The sequence below is a fragment of the Chanodichthys erythropterus genome, chromosome 3 (genome assembly GCF_024489055.1).
Source record: "Chanodichthys erythropterus isolate Z2021 chromosome 3, ASM2448905v1, whole genome shotgun sequence".
NCBI classification, from domain to species: Eukaryota; Metazoa; Chordata; class Actinopteri; order Cypriniformes; family Xenocyprididae; genus Chanodichthys; species Chanodichthys erythropterus.
The window spans coordinates 70,626,686-70,642,032 of NC_090223.1; the positions used below are offsets into that span (position 1 = coordinate 70,626,686).

The window sequence follows — 15,347 nt, forward strand, 5'->3', positions numbered from 1 at the left end:
AATTAATTCTCATGATTACTGATTGATCAACTTACTGTATTTCAAATAAATGAACATCTATCCTCTATATTCTCAGATGGATTAGCATGTTCATCTTACTACATTTAATGAATTTATCTACAACACTTCCAATGTTAAACATTAGTTTATCGCAACATGCATTCTCTTGTGTCATGAACTGCTCTGAAATGCACAGGTTGAGGATTCTAATGCAGAAGTTTATTAAAGGTTAATCCAAAGACATAATCCAAACAGACAAAAGGTCAAGAGCACATGGTAAACAGTGCAAACACTGACAGAGTCCAAGGCAGAGACAAACAGAGAAACCAAACAACAAGCAGGGAATCGAAAACCAAGGTACGAGAAACCAGGAGAATGCTTAGAATTGCATCAGCAGCATTTACAAAACTTTGCAATGAATGACTAAATAAACGGCGCTTATACAGGCAGAGTTCACAAGTTGTTGAGACACATGTGGATGTAATCAGACATAATGAGTGCAGGCTTAAAGAAAAGTATTCAAATGTCTGTCTTTTAAAAAAACGTCTATTGCATGCATAATGTTTATTGATTTGGCTTGAATGATTTAGATGTTTCATGCTTCAGAAAATGTGAGCAAATGTTAATCCTATAATGCAATGTTTTTACGGAGTGAACTGGAAGAATTTTGCGAGTGAGACTCCCTGACTTTTGTCCCGACTACTGAAATTGGTAGCTGAGCTGAAATCAGAATTCTGAGAATAGAACATTACAAACAAATGAAATGTCTGTCACAACATTAATTATACAACTTAAAGCTTGTTATTTTAATTTAATATTATTTCGGGGTGAAAGACGGGACTTGTTTTCTTTCGCTAAATGAAATTTATAAAGGGAATTTTGTGCAGGTTATAGCTAGGGGATTTTCAATGCTCTTTCCATCACTGCAAGTAAGTTATGCCAGATAAAAATCAAAATTTGCATCCCTGGTTGCAGCACATATTATTTCTAAACTCTTGTGCATATACAACATCCAAAAAGCTTACTGTTCCTTCATAGTTTGTGTGTTTATGTACTTGATGAATGTTTGTTAAAGTAATATGTGAAGACCCTGAGGTCAGCTGTAATGTGATACATGTTCAAAATGATGTTCTTGCCAAATTACCAGTTTCTCCTGAAGCTCAACATTATTAGTGAGCCGATGCTCAAGATCCTCTAGCATCGGCCTGTCCTTAAGAGGACCTCTTGAGAGCCTCTGGTCAGCTGCATTAATAGGTTTTGGTTTACACTGCTCTGGTGCTGCAGCTCTCTGACATCCTCAGTCAGTTTCCTCGGGTGCTGAAGAATCAGCCTATGAAAATCTTAAAACATCACATTGGACTTTTGAATAACAAGATAAACAGCTCTGGGAATAGAGTTCAAGAGCTAAATAAGCACTGCAGACACATATCTTTTGAAAATCTACATTGTATAACAATAACCAGTGCAATTACCTTCAGACTGAAGACCAGCAGGGCCTAGTGATAGGGAAGATTGAGCTGTTTGGGATGACAATTAGCAGGAAGTTGATTTAAAATTACTTATTTTTATTTATTTTGAGTTCTATATTATTTCATTATTTTTTATTTTAATTAAACCCTCAATTTTAGAGCATTTTGTTAAAATTATAATCTTAATTATAAAAATTTAACAGTATGTGTAAATGCTAGTTTTCGAGGTTTTTCAGATTTGGTTTCTGTGATGCTTTTGCTGTAAGGATGCATTTTGTAAAAGGTACAGGAAATACAAAATGAATCCCAGCTGTTAATTTAGCCTTGCCAATTGGTCATTCACTTGTCCAAGTAAAAAAGTTGCTTGTCTGAAATTTTTTTTTGTTGTATATATAATTTAATCTAAAGTAATATTCTCATCATTGTTCAATCAGCTTTGACATTTAAAAATCTGCATATTTGTGATTTTAATATTGTGATGAATGTATGCTTCATCTTCCATTCTAAATTCTAATAAATATATATATATATATATATATATATATATATATATAAATACATAAATAGATAAATGCCAATATACAAGGATACGGTATATACCTTTTCTTTATAACATCTATTGTTACTATCATGGTACATTCAGTCATTTTAATTGTTGAGTGTAATGGACGAAGTTGAAGATATAGGATATTTGCTAGTATAATAATATAATAATAACAACAATAATAAGAAGAAAAGTGATGACATTATGTATACTTGCATATATTCCCTCTTACAGATCTATTTAAAAGATATGTAGTAATATGCACATTCCTGTTAATATCAAATACTATTAAGACGTTTTTCCATTAGATTCAGAATTATATAAGAAGAGGGGAAAGAAAGAACATACATAAGAGTAAGTTATGTAGATGTATATATTCTATGGTGGTAATATATTAATATTATTGTTGTTGGTGCTACCACTGCTGCCCTTCCAGTACAGTAAGTTACACAATGAAGGAAAGAAGAAGAAAAACAAACAAACAAACAAACAAACACAAAAAAACAAAAAACAAACAGAAAACAAAAGCGGGAATAAAAATTAGATAGAATAAATAAATTAAATAAGTAATAAAAAGAAAAGAGATCTTTGGGTGGGAATGAAAGAGAGAGAGAGAAATTAGGGAAGAAGAGAGATAAGTAGGGGGAAAATTAGAGAGAGTGAGAGAGAGAATTGTTTCATGCTGAAGATAGGAAGTCATTGCACTTGAGCCCATTTCGTATTAATTCGTAGGTCATCGGCAGGCCCTTTCTAAATCACTGGTGCATGACGTAGTTACGGCCTCGCCTTAGTTGATTGACACTACAACATGGTGCTCAATAGTAGTGATACTGAAGTCTATGCTTCAGCCAAGTGTCATCTTGTGACCATTCAGATATTATTAACTTCAGCAAATGTCAAAACTGTACGCATTTGTACACATTTATCCCTCTTCGAGTCGAGACAATAAGAAGGAATAACAAGACATACAGATGAGAGGAGAGGGAGAGAAAGAGAGAGAAAGAATGAGATAGAATGAGAGAAAGAGAAAGTTATGAAAGGAAAAAAAAGTAGTGACAGCAGTGCTAGCAACACTAATTTTAACCAAAATTATAAATACAAGTAAAGACATTGGTGGTTTGAGAGTGGAGAAGTGAGAAAGGAATTAGCAAAGTATACTTGAAAAACGACATCATACACTCAATAACATGAGGGGACAAGAGATAATTAAAATGATTATAATAATAATTAGAGATAATTATATATAGTATATTATATATTGTTGTAGTAATTATAGTAATAGTTACAATACTCAACAGATGAGCCTTTTGTCCTTTCCCTTTCTTGGGAACTGTCGACGCTGCGTCATGACGCATTGGGAACCTTCTGCGTGATTAGAGGCGGGTGACGTCACGGACCAGGAAACTATAAAGCATACCGGTATTCAGAGAATGCTAGCTTCTGTTGTCTTCAGCAAGCGCTCTATGTTATCGTGTGTTTTATTTGGTGTTGTTTGTCTTATTACATATAAACAAGTCACAATCTCTTCGTCAGAGGACAAGAGTATCTCACACCAATCCATATATTTATATATAAAAAAGAAACGTATTATGTTGAGAAACAGCAGTTTATTGGGAGTTGAGCATGCCCCGGCAGCTCTCGAGGGAGCTGTCTGTGTGCACTGGAAAAAGAAAAAAGAAACTCGCTCTCAGAATACTGTGTTCCAGTGTTCCCCGCAGATCACGTCCCACTTCTGCTGAGGCAGAGCGGCGGCTCCATTCGTGGGGTTTACAAATGGATCTGACAGAGGGGTTAGAGACGGGCGCTGCCCTTTCTCTGCCCTTACCTGCCAGGTTCAGAGCCATCTCCCAGGTGGAAGCACGCTCTGCTATTTCTTCCGGTATTTCACATGCCCAGCTCTGAGGACGTGGATACTGTGATATCGATCTAAGGACTCGCCACCTCTCAGTCACACACATATCGTGTTCCAAAAGCACACGTTTATTATTCCAACATCAAAAACGATTCAGTTGTGTTGAAAACCATGACTATTGTTTATTTGAAATATTCAGACCGTGATATACTTGTCTGATTATTTTCTCGATTTAATTGAGAAGTTAAATCAAACATCTTTCTGAATTTAGGGAGTGGAGCATGCACATCAGTTCAAAAACAAAGCAGCTGACGGGGTTCATTCATAAAAATGTCCCAGAGTGTAAAGAAAGAAATGCACTAGCGGAAATTTTTAGCTCCACTCCTGTTGGCTTTATTCTCGAGGGAATAAAAGTCTAACGCAAGGCTCAGATCTCGCGTTTGCCGAGGCAGCGCGTGGATTAAGCCTGCAATAAAGAATATCCCAGCCAACATTCTATCATGGCCCCATATGGACTGTAAATATGGGGCCTACATGGGTTTGTCCATGGGTTCCATGTGGGCCCCATCTGAATTAGCCCATATAAATGTCATATAGAACCTAAGTGGGGCCCAACTGGGCAACATTCATAAATCATACATCTGCTTGACTATTCCACTGGTCATTCATCTACAAAAAAAAAAAAAAAAAAAATCACAAAAAATGCAAGGTGCAATTTACAAAAAATTAATCAGACCTTTAAAAGTTCAGTATATCAAGTACTTTATTACAATTCAGACATTTTCATAAAAGTTTTTGTAAAGTGTTAAACACCAATATTACCATTTAAAACAGGGTGATACTATGCCAACAGCTGGTTTTACATAACCAAACTTATGTAACACTTCAAAATATTACTAATAAAAAAAATAAAAACAGTCAAGAAATTAAAACACCGGGAACAAAAACCTGGTAATTTTCTGTCTGTTCACCAAAACATCTGATGCTTCCAAACAGTAATAATATTTAAAAAAGAGCGCTTTTTCTGAAAATTCATGAATAGACTTTATATGGAGAGACAGAAATGTCTTAATTTCATTAATAACATCACTTGTGTTTCAGAGATGAATGAAAGTCTTATGGGTTTAAAGCAGGGGTGTCAAACCCCTGGAGGGACACAGCCCTGCATATTTTAGTTCCAAACCTGTTGCAACACACATTACATCTAGTTTTCAAATAATCCTGAAGGGTTTGATTAGCTGGACCAGGTACTTTTAATTAGGGTTGGAGCTAAGTTCTGCAGGGCTATGGCCCTCCAGGATCAGAGTTCGACACCACTGGTTTAAATCAATAGAAGAGAGAGAAAAGATTTTTATATTTTGGGTGAACAATCCCTTTTAAACACTTAAAATCTCAACGACAACATAAATCACAAAAACTGTTTAACTTACATTACAGTATTAAAATACTTGGTCTCAACAATTTGTATGGATGGACACACACAAAACTGATCACAGTCCTGAAGACTGCTGTGACCTGATTGCTCTCTTTCCGCCCCTGTGAACCATTTTGAGAGTGTCTTTTCTATGTCTTTCTGGTTGACAGTCTTGGTCATTGCATTCTTCTTCAGTCCACCTATAAAAACAAAAGTTTACACACAATCATCTGAAATGTCCAGCTACTTACATTTTATTTTATAGTGTCCTTGCCACAGTGTAGGTGTACATATAACTACTTAGTAATGTTAATTAACAACATTTTACTCACTACAGGATTAAAATGTTAGTTCTCCCCAAAATGAAAATAGTAATTTACTCACTCTCATGTTTTGTAGGTTTGTACTGACAGGAGGCCAAGTATATGATGAATTAACTAAATGAACTAAATTAATGTGCAATATATTTCAACAATATGTAAAATGTAACAAACACTGTAAAATAGTGTTACCCATATTTGTTAATATTTACTGCTGTAGATAAGAGAGTAACTAAGCCAAGTAGTAACTAACTTGATGCTTTACGGCTCTGTAACATTACAAGCTTTAGCAAGATATGATAAGTTTGATGATTCAATCAAGATTTTTAGACATGTATTCAGGGCCTAAAATGAATTACCCTTAGGTGACTTGTGAGAGGGGATTTTTTCATTTCAGGGGTGGAGAAGGCATTTTATTTTTTAGACATTTTAAAATATATTTATCTCATCTAAATGTTTGATCATGCACTGCATTTTTGTTTTGACATTAGTGAAATTGTTGCACAATAGCTTACAGACAGCACAAGCCTGATTTCATGAGCTGTATGTGAGGCAGTGTTACACCAGGTTCACACATACTGTTTGCAGTGTGTATGCAGTCTATATGCAGTATGTAAGTTGTGCAGAAGCAGCATAGACTGTCCTTGTGCTTTCGCACAGGAGTCTGCAACTGATCCGTGGCTGTTTACTACAGACACTACATTTATCCATTATTTTAAATTCAAATCCAAACATTGTTACTGAAAATGCTTTCTTTTTTTTATTATTTGTACAGTACAGCAATACAATCTTTCATATACGTGTAAAATAAAAAAAAGAAACACATTATTTAATGATTTTTACTTTTGCATTGCAGTGCACATAAAATGCATGCTTGGCCACTGCTTTTATTCGCGCTTGGACACCTGAGTGGGCCCCACTCATTACAGCTGCCCCATCATACCCCTGACCTATAAGATTTTTCTTGTACTCCAAACCATACTTCTCCAAACAGCCAATTATTTTCTCAGTTAACCCAGCAGCATCCAGCTTCTCTGCCTCTTGAAATTCTAGAAAGCTCTCATAAATCAGACCATTGTAATAGTATCTCAGGACAAGTGATATTTGCTCTTTTTTCTGAACATCTTTAGTTTCATCTACGATGACAGAAAATTGTACATTCTCTTTAACTTCCTGCATGATTTCCTCTTTTACCGTTCCAGCCAAACAAGCAAGTATTTTGTTCTGGATGGTTTTACTTAGTATATTTAGCATTTTTGGGTTGCTGTTCAAGCCTTTTTTTAACAATGGGATCATGGTTGCCCAACAAATTTTGCATGGCTAAAAGAACACCTCGTCTGTCTGAGTCTGGAGACTCCCGGTGACCCCGTTGGGCTAGATTTTCAGAAGCAGTTAGGACAGAATTTCAGCTAGCACTTTGATGTATTTTCGATTTTCTGTTACCTTTTTCTGGTAATGTTCATCCATGACACCCAACAGTGAGGTATTTTTGTCTTGCATCTTTTTGTTCTCTGCCCATGCAACCATTGCATTTACATGATTCTCAGATTTGGCATGAGAAGAAAACCCACTATCTTTAAATGTAGCCTTCTTCCAATTACAGTACCCTTCAAAGGAAGTAAAAACACTCTTTGGAGCATCAGGGAGAGAAAAATGTCTACAAGCAAAACAGTAGCAGGAATTTCTTGTCAGTGAATATTCAAGCCATGGATGTTTTTTGTACCAGTTAGCATGGAAGCTCCGCTGGACTCCGCCTTGAAAGGTCTTTGGGAACTGTAGTTTTGGCTGGGTTGGGCCATCAGACCTAAATTTTGATATATCTAAAAGACAAAATAAAAATGTCAGATAAAGTCAAATAAAAATCACTTATATTCAAATACTACAATATTCCAACATTTAACACCTACAGTAATAGTTTATTTATAGTTACCTGAAATATCTATTTCTGTCAAAGATATTTTTAACATAGTGCTTTTGCTATTAGATACTGGTGAGACTTGGCCTGCGTCACAGACACGTCAGGTTCCAACATCACCCAATCACAACGCACGCCATCTCCAGAGTACTGATCACCGCCACCTGCACCTCATCACCTCACTAATCAACAGCACCATAAAGAGCACACACACACAGCACTCCATGTCCGGTCTCGTTCGCATATACTTCCTGTTATGCTTACCTCAAGGACTCCTCTTCGTATACTCACCTGTCTCCAGCGTGTCTCCTTCCCTCTGTGCGCCTCGTCTGCTGTGTGGGTGTGTTCCAGTCAGCTCCAAGTAACTCCAGCGATCTCCAAGCTCCAGCGTATCTATACCTGCAACGAAAAGGACAGTAACTATTCTATATACCACCAGTCTAACTTCATCTACATCCAGTTTACTTACCTGTTTGATGTCTCATGCTCTACTGTGGTCAATAAACAACCCATACCTGTTGATATCTGTGTCTGCCTCCTGTATACTGTAACAGAAGACCGGACCAACACCGCAGACCCAGTATAAGCCAACCGGATCCATTTCAAGACCTGGTGGATGCGCTTCGGCGAACTCTCACCACCAATCCACCACCGCCATCACCAGTTACTGTTCCTTCACCTGCACCAGCGAACACCACCACCAATGCCAGTAGTTCTCCCTCTCTACCGCCGTACGCCAGTCCCATGGCCAAACCGGCGCCATACTCAGGATCGGCGGAGGATTGCAGCGGATTCCTGCTGCAATGCACACTGGTCCTGGAGATGCAGCCGCACCTGTACCCGAGTGAGTCATCTAAGATTGCATTCATCATTTCTCAGCTCAGCGGCAAAGCACTGAAGTGGGCCGATTCCATCTGGTCCCAGCGGGGCGCTGTAACGCAATCCTACTCGGCGTTTATTTCCCACTTCCGGGAGGTGTTCGGGAAGCCGATCTCAGATTCGTCTGCTGGTGAGAAGCTCTATAATTTGAAACAAGGATCAATGTCTATTTACGACTATGCTTCGCACTTCAGAACGCTTGCAGCAGTCAGCGGATGGAATGAACAAGCTCTGATAACAACTTATCGACAAGGATTAGAACCCCGGGTACGGCTGCATCTTGCTGCATGCGAGGACTCCATCGGCCTCGAAAAGTTCATCCAGCTCTCCATTCGCTGCGCCACTCGCATGCAAGCGTGCATCCAAGAGCACCAGGACCAGTCCCTGCCCAACATGCTCCTCTGCCGGTCCGAACCCGTCAACACTCCAGAACCAGCTCAAGAACCAATGGAAGTTGAAAATTCACGTCTATCTCCGGAAGAGCGGTGCCGTCGGCTAACCCTGAATCTCTGTTTGTACTGTGGAAGTCCTGGGCATGTGATTGCTGCATGCCCCACACGACCACCTCGACCCATGGTGAGTGCCATCATTCCTGCTACTCATAAAATGAAACCACTCACCACTGTCGTCAATCTTACTGCCGCTGCTGTTTCTCTTTCAGTGGTCGCGCTCCTCGACTCAGGGTCAGCCGGCAACTTCGTCTCTGGCGCCCTCTGCCGGCAGCTACGTCTCAAGACCTCTCCGTCTCCGACGATCTACAAGATCAACTCAATAACTGGCAAACCCCTGAGTCGTAAGCGCGTCCGCACCGTGGCAGGACCTGTAACACTTCAAGTTGGATTACTGCATCAAGAAGAGATACATCTGCTGGTTCTGGAGGATTCCACCGCTGACATGGTTCTAGGGCGCCCCTGGTTGGAGCAGCACAACCCTACCATCTCATGGAAAACGGGCGAAATCCTGAAGTGATGTCTTCTGCCCGCAACGGGCTTCCAAGCTGCCTCCACACCGGCCATGGGACTGTGCCATCGACCTGCTTCCGGGTGAACCAGTGCCAAAGGGTAAGAAATACCCACTTTCCATCCCGGAGAAGAAGGCCATGGAGGATTACATCAAGGAAGCCCTCGCCCAAGGTTACATCAGGCCGTCTACTTCCCCTGCTGCATCCAGCTTCTTCTTTGTGGCTAAAAAGGACGGAGGCTTGCGGCCCTGTATCGACTATCGCTCTCTCAACAAGATAACCGTCAAATTCCGCTATCCCCTTCCTCTCGTCCCAGCGGCCCTGGAACATCTCCGTGGTGCCACTGTGTTCACGAAGCTGGACCTCCGCAGCGCGTATAACCTCATCCGGATACGTGAGGGGGACGAGTGGAAGACCGCCTTCATTACCCCTACTGGCCACTATGAATACCTGGTGATGCCGTATGGCCTGGTCAACGCCCCCTCCGTATTCCAGGACTTCATACATGAGGTGCTCCGGGAGTTTCTCCATCGCTTCGTCCTAGTGTACATCGACGACATACTAATCTACTCCCGGAGCGAGGCCGAACATCGCCAACACGTTGCAGAGGTCCTCACCCGCCTTCGGCAGTTCAACCTGTTCGTCAAGGCAGAGAAGTGCTCTTTCCATCAGCCTTCCGTCTCATTCCTGGGGTATAACATCGACCACAGTGGCATCCGGATGGACGAGAGGAAGGTGGAGTCCATCACTAACTGGCCAGAACCCACTACCATCAAAGAACTACAGCGCTTCCTCGGGTTCTCCAACTTCTACAGACGGTTCATCAAAGGTTACAGTTCCATCACTCATCCACTTACCAGCCTACTCCGTGATAAGCCCAAGTCTCTGTCCTGGAATCCCGCAGCCACCAACGCCTTCAACCAACTGAAAGAAGCCTTCACCACCGCTCCCTTACTCGCCCATCCAGATCCTGAGAAACAGTTCATCGTGGAGGTGGATGCCTCGACCACTGGAGTGGGAGCGGTGTTGTCCCAGCAGCAGGGGACGCCGGGTAGACTCCATCCATGCGCCTTCTTCTCCCGCAAGCTCAGCCCGGCGGAAGTCAACTATTCCATCGGTGACAGGGAACTTCTGGCGGTAAAGCTTGCCTTGGAAGAGTGGAGGCATTGGCTGGAGGGAGCTAAACACGCGTTCCTGGTGCTAACTGACCACAAGAACCTTGAATATCTCCGGTCAGCAAAGAGACTAAACCCTAGACAAGCTCGCTGGGCCATGTTCTTCTCCCGATTCAACTATACCATCTCCTACCTCCCAGGTTCCAAAAATGTCAAAGCTGATGCTCTCTCTCGTCTCCATGCTCCGGAGGAAAAGACTGAAGAACCTGAATCCATCATTCCGAGCTCTCTCATCGTGAGTCCCATTACCTGGTCAGAAGAGACCATTCCCTCCTCCAATGCCTCCACGAACCCTCCGCCAGGCTGTCCACCCGGCTTGCTGTATATCACCCGGACACGACGCACTCCAACCATCCACTCAGCTCACACGTCACTTGGCACTGGTCACCCGGGTGTCAATGAAACCCTCTCGTTGCTGAAAGAACGCTTCTGGTGGCCAGGGATGGCATCAGATGTCAGAAGGTACGTGCAGGGCTGTAGGGAGTGCGCCATCTCCAAAAGTCCTCGTCATCTGCCAGCTGGGAAACTCCTTCCGCTGCCTGTTCCAGATCGCCCATGGTCACACCTAGGAGTGGATTTCATCACTGATCTCCCTGTCTCAGAAGGAAATACCACCATCCTAGTCGTCGTGGACCGCTTCTCAAAGTCATGCCGTTTAATTCCACTCCCAGGATTAGCCACTGCCATGGAGACCGCCGAAATACTCTTCAACCAAGTGTTCAGGTATTTTGGAATACCAGAAGATATCGTCTCGGACAGAGGTCCTCAGTTCATATCCAGAGTATGGAGATCGTTCCACTCCCTCCTAGGTGTGGCCGTTAGCCTGAGTTCCGGATACCATCCACAGTCGAACGGGCAGACGGAAAGGAAGGTGCAGGAGATTGGCCGCTTCCTCCGTACCTTCTGTCATGACCACCAGGACTCTTGGAACCAGTTCCTGGGTTGGGCCGAGTACGCCCAAAACTCTCTCCGGCAGTCGACTACAGGACTCACACCATTCCAGTGCGTACTCGGCTACCAACCCCCACTGTTCCCCTGGTCCGGGGAACCCTCCAGCGTCCCGGCAGTGGATTACTGGTTCCGAGAGAGCGAGAGGGTCTGGGACTCAGCACACCATCAGCTGCAGCGAGCCCTGCGCAGGCACAGGATGACAGCCGACCTTCGACGCTCCAACACTCCGGTCTTCCAGCCTGGTCAACTGGTTTGGCTGTCCACCCGGGATGTCAGACTGCGCCTGCCCTGCAGAAAGCTGAGTCCCAGGTTCATTGGCCCATTTCCCATCATCAAGCAGGTCAACCCAGTCACCTACCAACTTCAACTGCCACAAGGGTATCGTATTCACCCCACATTCCACGTGTCACTGTTAAAGGCGCATCACCCATCTGTTCTTCCCACAGGACCTGACGTGGCTCCTGCCGAACCCCCCCTTCCACTCATCCTGGAGGACGGAGCTGCGTATGAGGTTCATGAGATCTTGGACTCCCGGCGTCGTGGTGGTCAGTTAGAGTATCTGGTGGACGGGGAAGGATATGGCCCCGAGGAACGCTCCTGGGTCCCAAGAAACGACATCCTGGATCCCAGCTTACTCCAGACTTTCCACGACAGTCACCCTGAGAAACCGGCACCGCGGGGAAGAGGACGGCCACCATGGCGTCGGGGTCCTCGGCCCTCTGGAGCGGGCCGTGGAGGGGGGGGGGGGTACTGTCACAGACACGTCAGGTTCCAACATCACCCAATCACAACGCACGCCATCTCCAGAGTACTGATCACCGCCACCTGCACCTCATCACCTCACTAATCAACAGCACCATAAAGAGCACACACACACACAGCACTCCATGTCCGGTCTCGTTCGCATATACTTCCTGTTATGCTTACCTCAAGGACTCCTCTTCGTATACTCACCTGTCTCCAGCGTGTCTCCTTCCCTCTGTGCGCCTCGTCTGCTGTGTGGGTGTGTTCCAGTCAGCTCCAAGTAACTCCAGCGATCTCCAAGCTCCAGCGTATCTATACCTGCAACGAAAAGGACAGTAACTATTCTATATACCACCAGTCTAACTTCATCTACATCCAGTTTACTTACCTGTTTGATGTCTCATGCTCTACTGTGGTCAATAAACAACCCATACCTGTTGATATCTGTCTGCCTCCTGTGTACCGTAAGACACTGATTGTAACCATAATAAGCAAGGTGAACATATATGACATGTGGTCCTTTAAATCATAACTTATAGGTTATAAGAATAAATAGGTTTTGACTATTTTATGTTAATGTAAAAAATATTTGAAAAGGCACTCTAAACACAACATACCATGGGGACCTGACACACAGGGTGCTGGTGTTTCAAGCTTTTTCTCTCTTCTCTTTCAATGTCTGAGCTCTCTTCCACCTCTTCACTCACTTCATGCTGTATTTCTTCTGTCTCATCACCTCTATCTAGCTCTTTGTCATCCATTTCTATATTTCTCTCTTCCACCACTTTATCTTCTCCTCTGCCTTCCACAACTTCATTTGTACCTTTTTCTGTCTTATCTGCACTTTCCCCTCCCACATTATCTGACTGATTTTCCTTTTCTTTTTCGTTTAAAAAAACTCTGGATGTTAGCCTTTCTTTTCATAGTATCCTGCAAGACTTTCTAGCTTTCTAAATGTACACTACACTTAATTTGATCTCCTTAATGAATACAAATTAAAACATTAGGCTACAACATAACTGAGGGATTTCATATGCATGTTTACATGTATTTATATTTCTGCACAAGTTGGCAAACTAACTAGACATGAATGGTTCACATTGTGGGCTAACGTAAACGTTAGATCTAACTACTTCCACGAATCTGCTATTTAATTGTCATAGCAAGCAAGCAACTACCTCAGGCAATACTAAAAAAAAGTTAATCAATGTTTTTATTCTAAATCATGCATCTGTAAAAATATCATGTGACAGTAATTCAGTACCTGAATTTATTGATGTGATCTTCCATCGACTCCAGCACCATATGCGAAGGAGAGCACCAAATGAGTCGTTGCCATGTGACGTCACTTGTCAAAAGTTCCGACTCCGACAATCTTGGACAATACTGAAAACTTACACTAAACAACGTACTTTCGAAAATAGATTAGTGTTTAACTGTTTGTCATTAATACGCGTGAAGATGAGATAATGTCAGAATAAACTATAATACTTACATGTATATTTACGTAAATGCTTTGATTCGTTAAAAGAACCAGATAGAGTCATCTATTCATGATCACGCTGGTTGCGTTGTGGATCACTAAGCAGTTCAAGGGAGTCATTTGGTTGGACTACTACACAAAAATCTTGCTTTTCTCTGATTATCTCATCACATTGAAGCACCGCTGATATAAATCGGTAGAGGAAACAATTTATATTTTAAACATTGGGAATTTGGGATACAGCTGCTGGGGTGGCAGACCGGGTGGCAATGGTCTTTCTTAGGGTGGCAGTTGCCACCCCATGCCACCCCAGTAGATCTGCCCCTGTCTGGACTACAACGACTACAACACTCGCCAGCGCAGTAGTTTTGAAAATACAGTACAAGAAAGACGAGGTGGGTAATTTGCAAATACAGTACACTCGATGGAGGTGGGTAATTATTGAAATTGTCTTATAAAGTCATAATATATACATTGTTTTTAAATTACCGTAAAGCATTTTGTCACTCTCGCATTAACGTGAACATGAGGCGAGATTGTGTCGGGTCGGCGCAGCTCAAGTTGCAAGTGCTGTATTCTGGCGTAGACGTGCCAGAGGGGGTTAGTGCTCGCCTCAAACACACCACTACAAGTCAATTAACCATCGTAAGGACTAAAAAAAAAAGTTACTTAGTTCTGCTTTAATCGTATATTTCGCCTTCTCGAGCTATTGTTACGTGTAGTTGTAGGGACAAGCACAACGACGATGAAGATGACGAATATAACAATACTTTAATTCCAAACAGAGAGAGACAGCATACACACGTGTTGATACAAACGAGAACGGACGAAGAGTAAGGGCAAACACAGGATATAAATACAAGAGACTAAACAAAGGAACTAAACAAGGTGATGGGATAATGAACGAGACACAGGTGGATCAAATGAACTAATCAGACAGACTGGGGAAAAACTAGGTCACAGGACACAGTACATGTAACATATCGCCCCCCTCCGGGTAGGCGCGGCCTCGCGCCGTATGGAGTCCAACAGAGGGGGGGGGGGCTCTGGAGGAGGGCGAAGGGCAAAGGAAAAAACAAACAAGAGTCCATAGAAAACAAAAATAGTCCAGGGGGGAGTGGAGGGTGGGAGGAGCCAAGGGGAAGCCTGGAGCAGGAGGAGCCAGATGTTGGTCCAGAGACCAACCATGATGAGGCCCCAGGGTGGAGTCGAGGACAGGAAGAACCATCGTGGGGAGATGAGAGGCGCCACCCTGGGGACGGCCGATGGAGAAGCCACCGATGATGGTGATCCAGGTGGAGTTGGAATGCCGGAGAGCCCAACCGACACTGCTGGATCTGGAGACCGAGCTGGAGCCGGGACGACGAGCATCCGAGGTGGAATCCGGGAACCTGAAGACTGAGATGGAGGCGGTGCGACCGAGGACGAAGGAGGAGACGGGGGGGAAGGAGGAGCCAGGCGAAACCGTAGGTGCAGGGAGGGAGCCCGGTGGAGTCTTGAGGCTGAAGGTATCCGGTGGAGCCGAGGGAGGGAGGAGCCACGGCGAAGGCGAAGCGTCGACAGGCCGCGGTGGAGTGTTGGACTTGAAGGCTGGAGGCGGAGCCAGGAGAACCTCAGTCCACGGTGACACTGGTGGCCTG

The 15,347-nt window shown here is 43.3% G+C and overlaps 1 protein-coding gene across 1 annotated transcript in view; it reads left to right on the forward strand.

The window, feature by feature from the left end:
• The window catches only part of LOC137005681 (uncharacterized), a 1,355,627-nt gene that overhangs the window by 974,062 nt on the left and 366,218 nt on the right, over positions 1 to 15,347 (forward strand). Inside the window, exon 16 of the mRNA XM_067366462.1 lies at positions 7,186 to 7,201. Within this exon, the coding sequence (XP_067222563.1) occupies positions 7,186 to 7,201 (16 nt within the window). The remainder of the gene's footprint in view (positions 1 to 7,185; positions 7,202 to 15,347) is intronic.